The sequence below is a fragment of the Talpa occidentalis genome, unplaced genomic scaffold (assembly GCF_014898055.3).
Source record: "Talpa occidentalis isolate TD23 unplaced genomic scaffold, MPIMG_talOcc4v2.1 talOcc4.7, whole genome shotgun sequence".
Taxonomy (NCBI): Eukaryota; Metazoa; Chordata; class Mammalia; order Eulipotyphla; family Talpidae; genus Talpa; species Talpa occidentalis.
In genome coordinates this window covers 53913529-53928870 of record NW_023605083.1, presented here as the reverse complement: position 1 = coordinate 53928870, position 15342 = coordinate 53913529, and the positions used below count along the sequence as shown (strand labels likewise).

At 41.8% G+C, this 15342-nt stretch overlaps 1 protein-coding gene across 1 annotated transcript in view; it reads left to right on the top strand.

The window, feature by feature from the left end:
* GABBR2 (gamma-aminobutyric acid type B receptor subunit 2) overlaps positions 1 to 15342 on the top strand; it is a 332908-nt gene that overhangs the window by 123011 nt on the left and 194555 nt on the right. The window contains exon 3 of the mRNA XM_054689021.1: positions 12654 to 12824. Coding sequence (XP_054544996.1) covers positions 12654 to 12824 — 171 coding nt within the window. The remainder of the gene's footprint in view (positions 1 to 12653; positions 12825 to 15342) is intronic.

Here is a 15342-nt window from a genome sequence, read left to right as displayed (position 1 = left end):
GCAGCTCCTTGAATATTTCCAGTGATGGGAAACTCAGTACTTTGCAAGATTTTGATTCATTCTTGGAAGCCTCATTTTTAAATATTTTTTTTTTCATATGACCCATGTTAGCATCCCTCCATCAGTCATTCATGGATCCTTGCTTTACCTCTGAGACCCCACACAGTAAGTTTGCTCCCTTTGCATTTCATTTATTCATTCATTTATTCAACAAATGTTTGTATGCTTCTTATATGACAACTTATGCTTTTATCTTTCAATCTTGTGATGGAAGGAAGGATGCCGTATTGATAGCATGTGATAAGGTCTGAAGAGAGTGAGGATGAGGGTGTTAAGGAAGATTTCTTTAGAGAAAATGAGAGTGAACCTTATATGGTTTGGGAAATAGAAGAGTGGGGTGAGAGGTAGAAAAGGAGGGGGTCTCATAGCCCTTGCCATGCAAGACTTACTTCATACAAAACAGTTTCTCATTCAAGTTCTCACTTTATTTATTTATTTTTTTATTATTTAAATTTTATTTTTATATTCCCCTTACAATTACAACCCTCTTATTATGACCCCAAGCCCTCCTTTCCCGGCCCCCCACCCCCCATAGAGAGTCTCTGGTTCATAGTTGTTTGTTGATTTTGATATTTTCTTTCATATAGTTATTCTTTTTTCCTGGTCCCTTATTTAGGTTTTCTAGATTCCTGCTATGAGTGAGACCATCCGGTATTTTTCTTTTTCTGTGTGGCTTATTTCGCTGACCATGATCCCTTCCAGCTCCATCCATGTTGCTGCAAATTGCATGTGTTTATCTTTTTTGAATGCTGAGTAATATTCCATGGTGTATATGTACCACATCTTCTTGATCCAGTCATCTATTTTTGGTCATTTGGGTTGTTTCCAAAGCTTAGCTATTGTAAATAGTGCTGCTATAAACATAGGGGTGCAGGTGCTCTTTGGAATTGATGTTTCTGTGTCCTTTGGGTAAATACCTAGGCAAGTTCTCACTTTTTTTGAGGAGACCTGGAGAGTTAGTCAGGATTTAACTCAGGGTGGTTGTTTCCATTTCACCAGTAGGTTAATAGATTGTTGGTAGACTTGCAGCTGATATAGGAGGAGTTGGGTCTTTATGTCCCACAGTCTCATGGCCATGCTCATTTCCTTTTCCCCCAGCAACAGCCCCTCTGGTCCAAGATAACTTCTTCTGCCCCACTGGGGAAAACTTTACCTTCTTGGGAAGCACCTTTGAATCTTTTATTCTCCTTCAAACTTACTTAATTTTCCCAGGACCAACCATGAAACAAATCCCAGGGGTCTGGAGTCCAGCCTTCTGCTGCTCCCTGACTCAACGGTAAACTGAACCCAAAAGCATCCCTTCTTTTGGAGCCCTTGTGATCTAGCCTTCCCAGGCAAGGGGAAGAAACAGGCTGGGACAACTGAAGAACAGCAGGGAGGGCTCTCTGGAGGAGGTGACTGTGAACAGGTATGGAAGGATGAATAGGAGCTAACCCTGAGGCATCTTGGGGGAGCCAACACATGGAAATGCTGCATCCTCTCCCACTGCAAGCTTCATGCTGGGCCCCAGCACACCTTTCCCCCCATAGATGTGATTTCAACCTATCGACTAATTAGAAGTGCTAAATTGACATGAGGAGACATGATTTTTGCAGTGTGGTAATTAAAAGGCAGTTGGCTTCACAGCTGTGATCACACGAGAATGATTCTTACCCCTCAAGACATCAGCTGAAAGCAAAGTGCAAAGGAGCTGAGGAAACCAAAGAGGTTTCTAATATAATTTGTTAATTTCCTGCATTTGTCACCTGCACAGCTGTGAGGGGAAAAAGGAACATTTTACCAAAAGTTTAAGAGAAAATTAAAGACATACATTCTGATTACATACAATTAGACAAGCAATATAATCATTTTTTTTTAATTTACAAGCCAGTTTAAAATCACTAGAGTAGGATTTAGAAGATCTGATTTAGAATTATGTCTCAGTATGGTGGCAGCCACATTAGAATGAGCAAACCCTTTCACTCACTGAGGCTTCTCATCTGTAAAATGGGTGTACTTTTCTTCACACTGGCCTCTGGGTTGATGTGTTGAGGGGAAGGGCTCTAAGTTAAAAGACCTTTCATAATTGTGAAGAACATCCAGTTCCCATAATGTCTAGTCTAGCAGTTGTATCTGACGTTAGCCATCATCCATCGGGTGTCTGTGTCATTCCTATCCCCACAATAAACCTGAGAAGGGGTGTCATGCTGATTTACAGAAGCGACCGCTTTCTAAGGTAAAGTAGTGCATGTAAACCCAGCCTGTCCAAGATTAAACCTGAAATTCCTACTGAGAACCATACTACTTTCTCAGCACTGGGTTGTTTTGCTGTTTCTCTATTTTACTCCCATTTTTTTAACTTAAAAAATGAGAAAAAGAATTTGAAGAAGTAATATTTGTTGTTCCCACCTTCTTCACATAAAACAATGATAGAAATGTTGAGGAGGGGAGTTGAAATGTTGAAAAGGAAACAAAAATCACAGAATGCCACACAGCACCCCCCGAAATTTGTATCTTAAAGAGCACAAAAATAAATTTCTTTACAATTTACTATTTGCAAATAAAAGCAATTTCATAAACTGGGTGATAGGCAGTTGGATATTAGCTTTGTTATTACTCAAACTGAACATTCATATTTCATGCACTTATAAATGTAGTTTATGTTTTATGATAAAAGTTTGAAGAGAAAAATGTGAAGTGGTCAGCGCCACTTAAAACATCAAATGTATATATGAGTTTTGTTTCATCTAATTAAACTGCATCATCTTATGGAATCAAAAGCATAATAAGCCACAAATGCTGTATTATTGTTTTCTTTCTATCAAGCAAACCTTATTTTTTCTTCTCCATGTTCAAAAATTGCTCCAGTTGCTTTCTCATCTTATACCCAGGTGCCTCCCTAAGAAACAACCTTACACATTGAAGGAAGAACTGCATTCCAAGAACAAAAGTCCCAAATTCAGGCCCTAGCCTTGCCTCTAGCTAGCTAACGTGTGACTTTGAACAAGTTACTTAACCTCTCCGAGCTTTAGTTTCCTCATTTACAAAATGAGGATAATAAATTCTACCTATATCATGGGTATTAATGAAGATCAAAGTTAGATTAAATAGCTAAATGTGACTAGACTAAATAGATTAATTGTAAATTCTAGAAGTTGTTAATCACAGAGAAAAAGCATTAACAGTCTTTGGAATAAGCAAAATGAAGTAAAGTTAGCCTCCCTGCTCTGCCAGTTGTTTGCTATGTGACCACTTGTAAGTGACTTAACCTCTCTGAACCTCAATCTCCTCATCTGAAAAATGCTGATCATAATAGTGTCTACCTCATAGTGTTGTTTTGTAGGCTAAATGAGAATTCAAATGCCAAGCCCCTGCGGAATGCTTGGCCCCCAGTGATGCTCATTTTGCAGTAATTTTAAGGAGTCAAAATATCTGAGCTCAAATCCCAACCCGGCATCATCCTAGATGGGATCTCAGACTTGTCTCTCTCTGAACCTCAGTTTCCTTATGAGAAAACAAAGCAAAAGCAATATGCCTTTCCTGCCTCCCTCACAAATTACTGTGAGTTCCCATGTAAGATTATGACCGTGGAAGTGGGTGGTAAAAGCTGAACTACTGTGCACTTTGTGGAGTGAGTAAAAACTCATCAACAGGAAGGAGAGATGATTGTTGCCCAATGGGTGGCCTCTCTCTGACCAAACAATTTCAAGTCTTAGAGAAAGTCCATACAGGAGGCCCCTGTGGACCTTTTGTGGGAGTGGGGCTCCCCAAGTGCCAGGCATTCATTTTCCCTGGTTAACTCAGGGAAATGGCTTTGCAGCCATTCCTCATCACATTAATCTCACGGGCATCTATGTTGAAACACTTTGTGTCCAAACAGTTTTTCGCCAGGGCTCGGGCACAACAGTGACCTGGCACAGACCTGAAGTGGACCCGGGTTCCCAACGCAAACGGCCCGGTGCCTTTGTATACATCCTGGCACTGGCCACAAACAGGGTTTTGTCAGCAGCTTCCTGAGAAAGTTGTGTTCTATTCATCTTGGCTGAAAGGAACCCTAGATGACAAATACCTCCCTCATTTAATTACAGAAACAGTCAGCAAACCCATGGAAAAAGATTAAACCGAACAGAGAAAAGAGCAAGCCTCAATCATTTTCTCCTCCCTCTGCATCTGGCCCGTTTCTCACCTAGGATTTAGCAGCTAAGACCACTTTTGGTTATACTTGACACCTGAAAAATGGCTTATTTCTGCAAAAATGTTAAACTCAGGTGCCCCAAACCAGGTAGAATGAATTGCATATAGGCGAGAATTCATCAGTGGCTGGGAATTTAATAAAGATCCTGAAGTTGGGAGGTATATTTACATTTTTCATGCAGGCTTATGTCTGCAAAGAGGAGTGAGACACAATGGCAATTATCTGAATAAATCAGATCAAATGAAACACACACCCACACAAAACTAACAAACTCCTAAATCATTTTCTCCTCAATTGTTGAAGAGAGAAGCACAGGATTTTCTGGTTACAAGGAACCTTTGAAATCTTGAGTCAATCGATCATTTTCTGAGATGAGAAAGACACCTACAAAGAGGAAATGATTTGCCCTTGTTCTCACAGTCAGAGAGATAGGGTTGAACTAGCTTCCTAAAGAGGCCTTGTAGTTGCCTTAGCTCCCCGCTTCTCTCTGCCTGTGGGGGCTTCATGTTAAAAGTGATTCATGATTCAATGTGCAGCCTTAAACTCTCATACCACATCTTGTGGTGGGCTGGAGCCTCCCACCTGGAGAGAGATGCTGATGACTCTCCTTCCACCCCACTCTGCTGGTTTAGGGTGTCTCCCCCAGAATCACCCAAGACCAACCATGCCCACCTCAGAAACTTGCTATGTTGGAGAGACTGCAGAAACCTTGCAATAAGCCATCTCCTGCCTGTTGATTTGTGGGTCTCAGAAGAAGGAACATACCCTCAATCATTGACCCTTCTCCTTTGCGCTCACCGCCTGGGGCAGGCTACAGAGAGAGACCTGGATATTAAGTCCAAAGAACAGTTCCATACTGATCTTGCCAGCTTTCTGGGCCACAGTTTCTTCAGCTATAAATAGACGGCAATCCCTGCCTCAAAGAACCTAGGGTCTCCAAGACTCCTGACATTCCAAATATTTGGAAACTGTAAGTGGGTTCTGTAAGTAGGTGAGGCTGGACTGAGGCAAACCTCCTATACTTTGCCTCTTGGCACTCAGAACCTTGTCTCATAAGGTAACAATTACCCTGGAAAATAATAGGCAGGCATTTTCTTTTCTCCACAATTTGAGTTAGAGACCCCACAATTTGAGTTAGAGACTTCTACCAATCAGAAAATTAGACAACTATGCCTCTACTCAACAGTTGCTGAGCTTTTAAGAAACCAAGATTTTGTCTGTTCTTCATTCTCGTCTGTCTTTCTAAATTCAAACAGGGCTATAAATTCTTTGGAAATGTTGTCTGGGAAATGAGCAGCAGGACACTAGGAGTGTATTGCATTCTGGGAAGCAGAAGTCTCCCAAGTAAAGTTTTTTGGGCAAGAAAGGAAAATCCTGGCAGCAGTGTATGATGGAAATTTAATGTACTGTGACGATCCAGAATATCAGAAAATCAGGCACCGAGGGGAAAGATGTTACCTTATTAATGTACACCTGCATAAAGTTAGATACTTCTAAACACCAAAAACTGTGCTCAAATACTTGTTCCCCAATTTTATGAGAAAAATACTCAATTTTAATTTGAACAGATAGAAAGCAGAGCCAAGGGCAGTTCACATATTTTATCTTTTGATAAACCATGTCTGAAAAGACCTGCTTTGATTTTGAAGATGAGTATATTCAAAATATCTAACATTCAGCCTTGGTAAAAATGCTACAAGAATAATCAAAGTAGCACAATACCCAGAAGCAGAGGAAGAGTCTATTTCTGAAAATGAACTACTATAGTATAAAGAAGAAAACTTTAGAAAGATGCTTGGCATCCTCAATCATAAGGAAAAAAAAAAAAAACCCATGGTCTCCATAAAATAACCTGAAATAGAGGATGAGTACAAAGGATATGATCATAAAAATTTCCTAGGAAACCAAAAATGTCAATAGCACAACAAAAATATGTTGGAGACAGTAAAACTTAAAACCTAGCTATTGAGGCCAACAGGCATATGAAAAAATGTTCAACATCACTTGTAATCAGGGAAATGCAAATCAAAACTACAATGAGATACCATCTTACACCAGCGAGAATGGCACATATTAAAAAAACTAGCAACAACAAATGTTGGCAAGGATGTGGAGAAAAAGGAACTCTCCTGCACTGCTGGTGGGAGTGCAAACTGGTCCAACCACTAGGGAGAGCTGTGTGGAGATTCCTTGACCTACTAAACATACAGCTTCCATATGATCCAGCAATTCCACTCCTAGGTATTTACCCAAATGGCACAGAAACATTAATTCCAAAGAGCACCTGCACGCCTATGTTTATAGCAGCACTGTTTACAATAGCTAAGCTTTGGAAACAACCCAAATGCCCAAAAAATAGACGACTGGATTAAGAAGATGTGGTACATATATACCATGGAATATTACTCAGCATTCAAAAAAAGATAAACACATGCAATTTGCAACAACATGGATGGAACTAGAAGGGATCATGCTCAGCGAAATAAGTCAGAAAGAAAAAGAAAAATACCGGATGGTCTCACTCATAGCAGGAATTTAGAAAACCTAAATAAGGGGCCAGGAAAAAGACTAATTAATACAAAGTAAAAATCAAAATCAACAAGCAACTATGGACCAGGGACACACTGCAGGGGTGGGGGCGGGAAGAAGAAGGACTAGGGTCAAAACAAGGGAGGGGGCAATTGTATGGGGAATATAACCAAAATGAAAATGCATACATTGTGCAAAAATGAAAAATGATGTAAGAATTATATAAAATAAAATATTAAAAAAAGTTAATATTAAATTGAAAAAAAAACAACCTAGCTATTGAGAAGAAAGTCAAAAAATTCATAGAAGAAAGAACCTGGCTAACATACTTATGTAGAGCTATTTACATTACCTAAGACATGGAAGCAGCCTAAATGTCCTCGGATGGAAGATTGGATCAAGAAGATGTCATATATCCACACCATGAGTATTACATATAATCATAAGAAAGGGTGAGATGCAGCCACTTTCAGCAAAGTGGAAGGGATTTGAGGGAATTATGTGTAGCAAAGTAAATCAGTATGATAAAAGCAAACACTGGACATTTACATAGCAGACAGTTCGATAATGTAAAACAGGTTTAAAAACCAGTGGACATCAATAAACATTCTGAGAGCTCTGAAGTTAAGAGGGAGAAGGTAGGGAAAGGGACGGGGGCGGTGTAAGTAATGCTGTGGGGGGGGGGTGTGGAATTAAAAAAAACTAATAAAAATATAAATATAAAAGATTTTCACAAAAGTTTATTTATTTTTTTTTTTCAAAAGTTTATTTTTGAGATTTGTGAACTTGACACAGTTTCATATGCTCTCTTCTGGTTGAAAACATTTAATTTGATGGATGATCTTAAGTGACCGGTGTTGTTTAGAACACATTAACTATTTATTTAAATGTTCCATGATGTTCACCAAAATAGTCCTTGAAATAAGAAGGGAAAGCTGACTCATGTGGGTTTTATAAATTGTGATGTGCCCTTGATTTAAAAAAAAAAGCACTACAAATAGCAGAACTGATTAATTTTAGCACACATATTTGACTGTTTAATGAGGAAGCATTAAAAAATACAAATAACAGGAGGATCAGAGGGATGGCAGGTAAATGCATACAGAAATAATGGGTTTCAACATTATTATCAAGCAAGAGATATAAAACAATAAGCAGCAAAATGACAAGGGAGTTTATTTTACCTCAGTAAATATTTTAATGCTCAGTTCACTCAAGTATTATCTATTAAGCGTCTGCTATTTGAATTAGGCAAAGGTATGTATGTATATATTGCTGAAAGATAAAGATATAATTGCCATGAGCATTTCTACTCAAAACAATGTAAAATCTGTATATAAAGCAAAAACTGTTGAAATACACAAGAAAATTGTCAGAGGTGATAGAGAAAAATTTTAACAAACTGCTCCATCCTTGATCGATCAAGTAAACAAAAGTACAAAGCATGTGGTAATATACATGGGTAGTATAAATGGGTAGTTTGATTATCTCTCCTATGCATAAGAACGGAACTTTCACAAAACTTGATTACATAATAGGCCTCAAAAAAAGTCTAAATTAACTTCCAGACCAGACACTGTACATGCCAAATTCACAAAAACAATGCAATAAAACTAAACATGATAACAATCCTATAAAATAAATTTAGAACAATTCCCTGAAATGATTCCTTGGTTAGGGATTAACTCCATGCCTCAACCACAGTCTGTTTAGAAATGAACTCCACCTCAGGAATCCCAGAAGAGCTGGGTCTTTGAGTTGGGGCCCTAGTACTTCCAAACAGATGCAGGTGCCTGGGAACTATGCTGGGGAATGAAGCCTGGCAAGTCAGAGAGCCAGGTGGGTAGCCAGCAGGAACAGAGGGAGAGCTCTGGTGTCAGAGTCCTTGGGACCTTGATTGAGACCTGCTTTTACCTTTCATAGGCTCTGGTGGATATCTCCATATCTCACTGTTTTGGGGCCTCAATCTGCTTATTCAAAACTATCAATGCTGAACTGTATCAGTGGCTCTCAATCCTCACTGGGCATTATAATTGCCTGGCAAGTTTTAAAATAACATTGATACATGTACTCCGTGCTCAAAGACTCTGATTCTGTTGGTTTGGAGGGGGACCAAGTCATCAATATTTTTGAAAATCTCCCCAAGTGATTGTAATGTGCAGCCATGGTAGGGAACCCCAGAGTTCGATGCTTTCTCAGGTCCCTCCAGCTCTGAAGATCAGCAGTGCAACCAGGCACCTGCAGCCTTGCAAATGGAAGGAAGGTTAGGAAGCTAGAACAGAACAGTGATGCAGAGCAATCTAATCAAAGTGTGTATTATCTCAAATGGTGCAGAAAATGTCAGTGCCAGTTAATATTTTGCACCCAACATGATTTAAACCCGGGGCATATATTGTACTCCAAGCCTATTGTAGACACAATGGACCATTTATTCACTGAACAGTAACCACTGTAATTACCTACAGGGCAAACATACGAAGTTGTTCAAGCAACAATTAATTGTGGACCTGGAACTAATGGGACAATAATGGCAAAGTATCAACCGGAGTGTGATTCAGAAATCACATCAGAAAACCAATATTTTCCAAATTGTATTAGATAAGCATTTTTTGGGATGTGATAGCACATATACCATCCCAGGTCCTGAAATAGTTGCTCCCTGATTTTTCTAGTAACTCCCTCTTACACTGGTGATGATAAACGTTTGAAGTGTTGTTTTAATTTTATTTTTTTAATTTTTTAAGATTTATTTATTTATACAAGCACTGGGTACAGTCAGAAGCGCGGGAGGGTGAGAGAATTCACCAGAGCCAGCGTGGAGAACAGAACAGAAAGACTGATGAAATACACTGCTGAGGGGAGCAGTGGGCGGCAGGAGAGGTCTGCGCGCCATGTGGGACCCTCGTCCGGCGGCCGGGGATCGAACCGGCGCAGCAGAGGCTGAGGGCAGCTTTGCAACGCAGCGCTCAACCGCTGTGCCACTAGGGAGGCCCTGTTTTAATTTTAAGAGAAGAGTTACAGATGCTAAATTTGAGGAGACTGAAGAGAGCTCCCCTTTCTCACTCATTGAGGACCCCAACTTGTTTGGGTTGTAGGATCCCCTCTGTGAGTCTGCTGGAAGCCATGGATCCTCTTTTCAAAAAAATGCTGGTGTCTATATACAAGTACACACCCACACAAACTTTCTCATATATAGTTTTCAGAGAGTTCACAGGTGTCTTGCATCCATCTGTGTTCTCACTAGGTTGTGGTCCAGCCCACACTTGCAAACCTCCAAACACAGGATCTCACTGTTCCCAACAGTTTGTCCTTTGCTAGACAACTCCAAGTACAAGTGTTTGTCCAGTTGGGATTTTCCTCTCAGCAGATTCTTCCCATTGGTCCTTCTTCTATCCAAGGTTTTTATTTATTTTTTTAAAGATTTATTTATTTATGCATACAAGAACTGGGGTACAGGCCAGAGTTGTGGGGGGTGAGAGGATTCACCAGAGACAGAGTGGGGAACAAAACAGGAGGAATGACTGAAATACACTGCTGAGGGGAGCGGTGGGCGAGACAGGAGAGGTCTGCTGCGCCGTGTGGGTTGCTCCCTGGCTGGGGATCGAACTCGTGCTGCAGTGGCTGCAGTGAGTTTCATAGGTTGCGTCTTAACCCCTTGAGTCACCAGGGAGGCCCTATCCAGAGTTTTTAAACAACCATTCTACTCTTGATCTTTGCCAGTCTTGGGATTTCCCCATCTCTGTGGGGATCTTAGAAATTGGTGCCTATAGGTGTTCTCTAACTCCACTGACAATTGAGGGGCTGTTGTGTGCTCAGCACCGGGCTGCTGTGTGGAGGCTGCCCACCTTCTGAGTCAGAACAGGGGAAGATCTTCACTTCCCTGTTCTCCTAAAATCTTGTGGGGAGCAGAGGAACACATCCTCAGTTGGTAGGAGGGGGAGTGAAGCATCTTCAACTGGGGCCTGAAGGTGCCAGGATGTTATACCTCTGGATGCTAAAATTAGTCTGGGGTGTATTAGGCCTAGAGCTGCTGTATGGGACAAGTCAGGGTTTGGGGAGAAAGCCAGTGACAGCAAAGTTTGAGTTTGCTTCAGCCATGTCCTGTTTGGATCAAAGATTTAAATAAAACAAATGAAGGAAGGAAAGAAAGAAGGCAGGCAGGAGGGGAGTTGGGAGGAAGGCCTGGAGGGAAAGAGGAACTGAGGGAAGGAGGGAGACTGACTAGAAGAAACCAAGGAGGAATTCTTTTATAATCTCAGCATGGGAAAGCGCTTCTAAATATGACGCAAAACCTGAGGACAAAGAAGGGGTGGGGGAAGGAATATACTCAACCACATTAAAGAAAAAAAAAAAAAAGACCTTCTATATGGCAAGAGACCATAAGATAGAAAAAGCATAAATTGGGGGAAATCAGCAAGTTACACGCTGAGGGTTAATTTCCACTATATAAAAAGATCCTTCTACAACTGATAAGAAAAAGAAAAAGACTGAATATCAAATTGGAAAACAGGCAAAGGATGTGAATTGTTTCCAGAAAGAAATTGCAAATAGCTTTTAAACATAGGAAGACACATTCAGCCTCACTCATCGCTAGATGATTGCAAATTAGAACTACAAGATACCTTTTTCAAGATCAAAAGTTTCTTAACCACCGTCTGTGGATGAAGCAAGGGGGGGAAGGGCCAGCAGACTTCAGAGGAAATGTTAGGGAAGGAGTGGCATTTAAACAGGACCTTGAAGGACAGGTAATTAAAATCCAATTTAGCATCTTACTGGCACTTAAAAGAAAAAGAAGACATAATAAAGGGAAAGAGAGACAGATGCCACCACTGAGTGTAAATTAAACTACACTCTCAGAAAATGTAAAAACGAACAAATTGAGGATTTGTAACCCCTGTAATAGCCTGAGTTGGAATGTCATACGTATGAGAAGTCTTCATCAAACTCAATAAGAAAATCATTAAACTCAAAAAATAAACAGGAGGTGAAAAAAACAACTACTAAAATAGGGCTTACGACTAGTTAATGACCACATGGAAGAAGGTTCAGCATTCTGCAGAACCAATGAAAGCAATATGATTCAGTTTTTCAGAGATAACTCATTATAAGCTTAGATAGAAAAATGTTTTATTTCCCTCTGTTGATAAGGATGTGGTGAAGCTGGCCTTCTAATTATACCAGGGTAGTGGGTGTGTAAATTGATACAATCCTTTTTGGAAATAAGTATCAAGTCTTTAAAAGCTCGTCTCCTTTATCTGAGAAATTTTATATCAGAGCCTTTATCCTACAGAAATAGCCTGAAAAGGGGGGTAGGAAGGGGTGCTGTTCATAAAGATTCTTGCAGAATAATTGGACAATAATGATAAATTAGAAACTATCCAAATGTCCCCAAACTAGAGATGATTCAGTAAATTATGGTATGTTCATCGGCTGGAATATTGTGTAACTATTAAAATATTTACAAGCATACTTTAACAGGGTCGTTAAATACTTGTAGGATAATGCTAAGGGAGGGGGAACAGTTCAATTGTGTGTGCAGAAGATCTCAAGAATCTTTTTTTTAATCACATAGATATAAAAAAAATCTTTTAAGAAGGCACAGAAAAAGGACTAGAAGGAAATACAATGCAACATTAATAGTGTTTCTCTGCTGGGAGAAGTATACCTTATTGGTTCCTTTTTTCCCCCTTTCTCCTTAGTTTACATTGATTTCAACCTTCTCTTCAATGACAATGTGTTACTTTCACAATAACAAGGCTTAAGAATTATCTTCACCTGTGCCTTTGTGTGCCCCAAGGCATAATTAAAGCGCTCTTTGCTCTGGAGAAGATCCTGGGTTCACAGCTGGGAGCCCCCCCAGTCAAAGTGCTTTCTCTCTTGTGTTTTTCAGCTTTCCTTTGCTGCCACCACGCCTGTTCTAGCCGATAAGAAAAAATACCCTTATTTCTTTCGGACTGTCCCATCAGATAACGCGGTGAATCCGGCCATCCTGAAGCTGCTGAAGCACTACCAGTGGAAGCGGGTGGGCACGCTGACGCAGGACGTGCAGCGGTTCTCCGAGGTAGGAGGCTGCGAGTCCAGCCAGCTGAGGCCCTTGCTGATGGTGGCCACGTGGCCTGACTGGGGACGGGTGGTGTCACGGGGCTTGAAAGCTCTCTGGGACTGATGGAGTTTTGTAGAGTGCGGGGTCCTTGGGCTCACTCTGGGAAAGGTGTCACCAGAGCTCTGGTTTCAGCGGCCTGCAGGGAGTTCCTGGCGCAAGTTCCCCAGGCGAGTTTCTCCACGAGACAGAGACATTAGTTATATTTAAAGAACAGGTTTATTAGGGAAAGGGGAAGAGATTGGTTTGCTAAGAGAGGCCTGCATGGTCGCAGGTGGGCAGCCTTGACAGGTCACAGGCAGGCAGGAAGCTGCTGCCTTGCAGAGGGAGAGAGTTGGTGAAAAGAAGCACCTGCATAACACAGGTGGGCAGTGGCAGTGCTGCCCCGATCCTGTGCAGAGACTGCACTGATATAGTCTTCTCTTTGGGAGGGCTCACTCCTCCATGGAGTGGCCTGCTTGTTGCTGATGTTGGGTAACAGGCAAAACCAGAAAGGGACCAGAGATTCCAGGGTGGGCCCAATCTCCATATCTTTACCATCAGGTCTGTGCTCCACGCCCTATAGCATCTGATCCTGCTTGGGTTTTATGCCTTCTGATAAAGCACTGGTGCCTGAGGGTCCTGATCTATACAGCTAGGTTAATGGTCATGTTATTCCCCTTGACCCTCACCTCCTGGTGAGTCAGGTTCTGGTCTTGGGGCACCTCCTTTCCAGTCTTTCTATTCTTGTCCTCCATCAGGACCAGCAGGATCAAGCTGTGCAGCCATCAACCATAGAGATGGTGGTGGTGGGGGCGGGGGTTGCTGAGGAATGTGTGCGTGGGACAGGTGAAAACCTCTACCCCAGACAGGTCAGGAGGGAGCACTTCCCTTGCCTTGTGCCTTCAGCCTGAGTCCAGTTTAGTCCTTGTTATTAAGGACTTGATGGGCCACCAAGAGCATTTCTCCCGTGAGGAGAGGTGTTTTCCTGGGGGAGGGCCGACTCAGAATGAAGACTCCAGTGTCATCATGAATTGGAAGTTTGGGGGAAGCAGTTGGTGTATTTGCTTTAATGACTGACACACAAATATCACCATGTAATAGTTTTGGTTTGGGGAGGAAAAACACAAAATATTGCAGCAAAACTGTGCTCTACCACCCTAAGTGCTTTCAGCTTAGTGTTTACCTGCCCAAGCTTTTCCAAAGTATTTGTTTAAACCCACAAGACTTCAAAGTATATCCTTTCTTTAATAAAAAAGAATTATTTATTTTTATACAAGTACTGGGGTATAGACCAGAGGTACGGGAGGGTGAGAGGATTCACCAGAGACAGAGCGGGGAGCAGAACAGGCAGACGGACCAAAATACACTGCTGAGGGGAGCAGCAGGCACCACCGGAGTGGTCTGCTGTGCCATGTGGGTTTCTCCCTGGCGAGCTGGGAATCAAACCCATGCTGCAGAGGCTGTGGACAGCTTCACAGTGCTGCACTCAAACTGCTGTGCCACTGAGGAGGCCCTTCAAAGTATATTCTTGGCTTTGTCCCGCTTTACAGCACATCTTAGAGCTCTTGGTGGACCTCATTTTTATTAATGGGTCTTGGTGTTCTGTCAGACTGATAAATGGCAGTTAATGGAAACAAACCCCTATGGGTATTTTCAGCTTTTGATATCACAGCCAACACCTTCTTGCTTAGGTGTGCATCTTTGTGGTAGATTTCTAGATGTGAAATTACTTGGTCATTTAAAACATTGAGACACTATACTCACCTGTGTCCAAAATGGCTGCTCCAGTTTCTACTCCATCAACTGCTTTTCAAAATTCCCACTTCCACATGCCCTACCTTACCAGTGAATATTAACATAAAAATTATTTATTTGTTTATCTATTTACTTATTTTAAAGATTTATTTATTTTTATACAAGAACCGGGGTACAGGCCAGATGTGCAAGAGTGTGAGAGGATTCACCAGAGACAGAGAGGGGAACAGAACAGACAGACTGACGAAATACACTGCTTAGGGGAGCAGCAGGTGAGACAGGAGAGGTCTGCTGCGCCATGTGGGATTCTTGCCAGCTGGCCATGATCAAACCCACGCCGCAGAGGCTGCACACAGCTTCACAGTGCGGCGCTCAATTGCCTGTGCCATCAGGGAGGCCCTAGAGTAAGATTTAAAGGGTGGTCCCCACCCTTGTCTTTTTCGCATATGTTTTATAACTCCTTTCCTCTCTCCTCCCTCGTGTGTTCGTGATACAGGGAGCCTCCCGACTAGGCCAGACATTCCAGGTGTGGTTAGCAACACATGAGAAAGAAACTGAGCAAAGGAGACACAGGACGCAGGGGTGGGCAGGTGTTGGGAGGGCATGCACCTCTCTGCCAGCCATTCGGGTGGGTGAGGAACGTGGGCTCCAGAGGGACAGGGAATCTCCAGGCCTGGTTTCTGCTCTAGCTCTGCACTCAGCTATTTGAGGCTCAGTCCTGTCTCTTCCAGAGAAGGAAAGG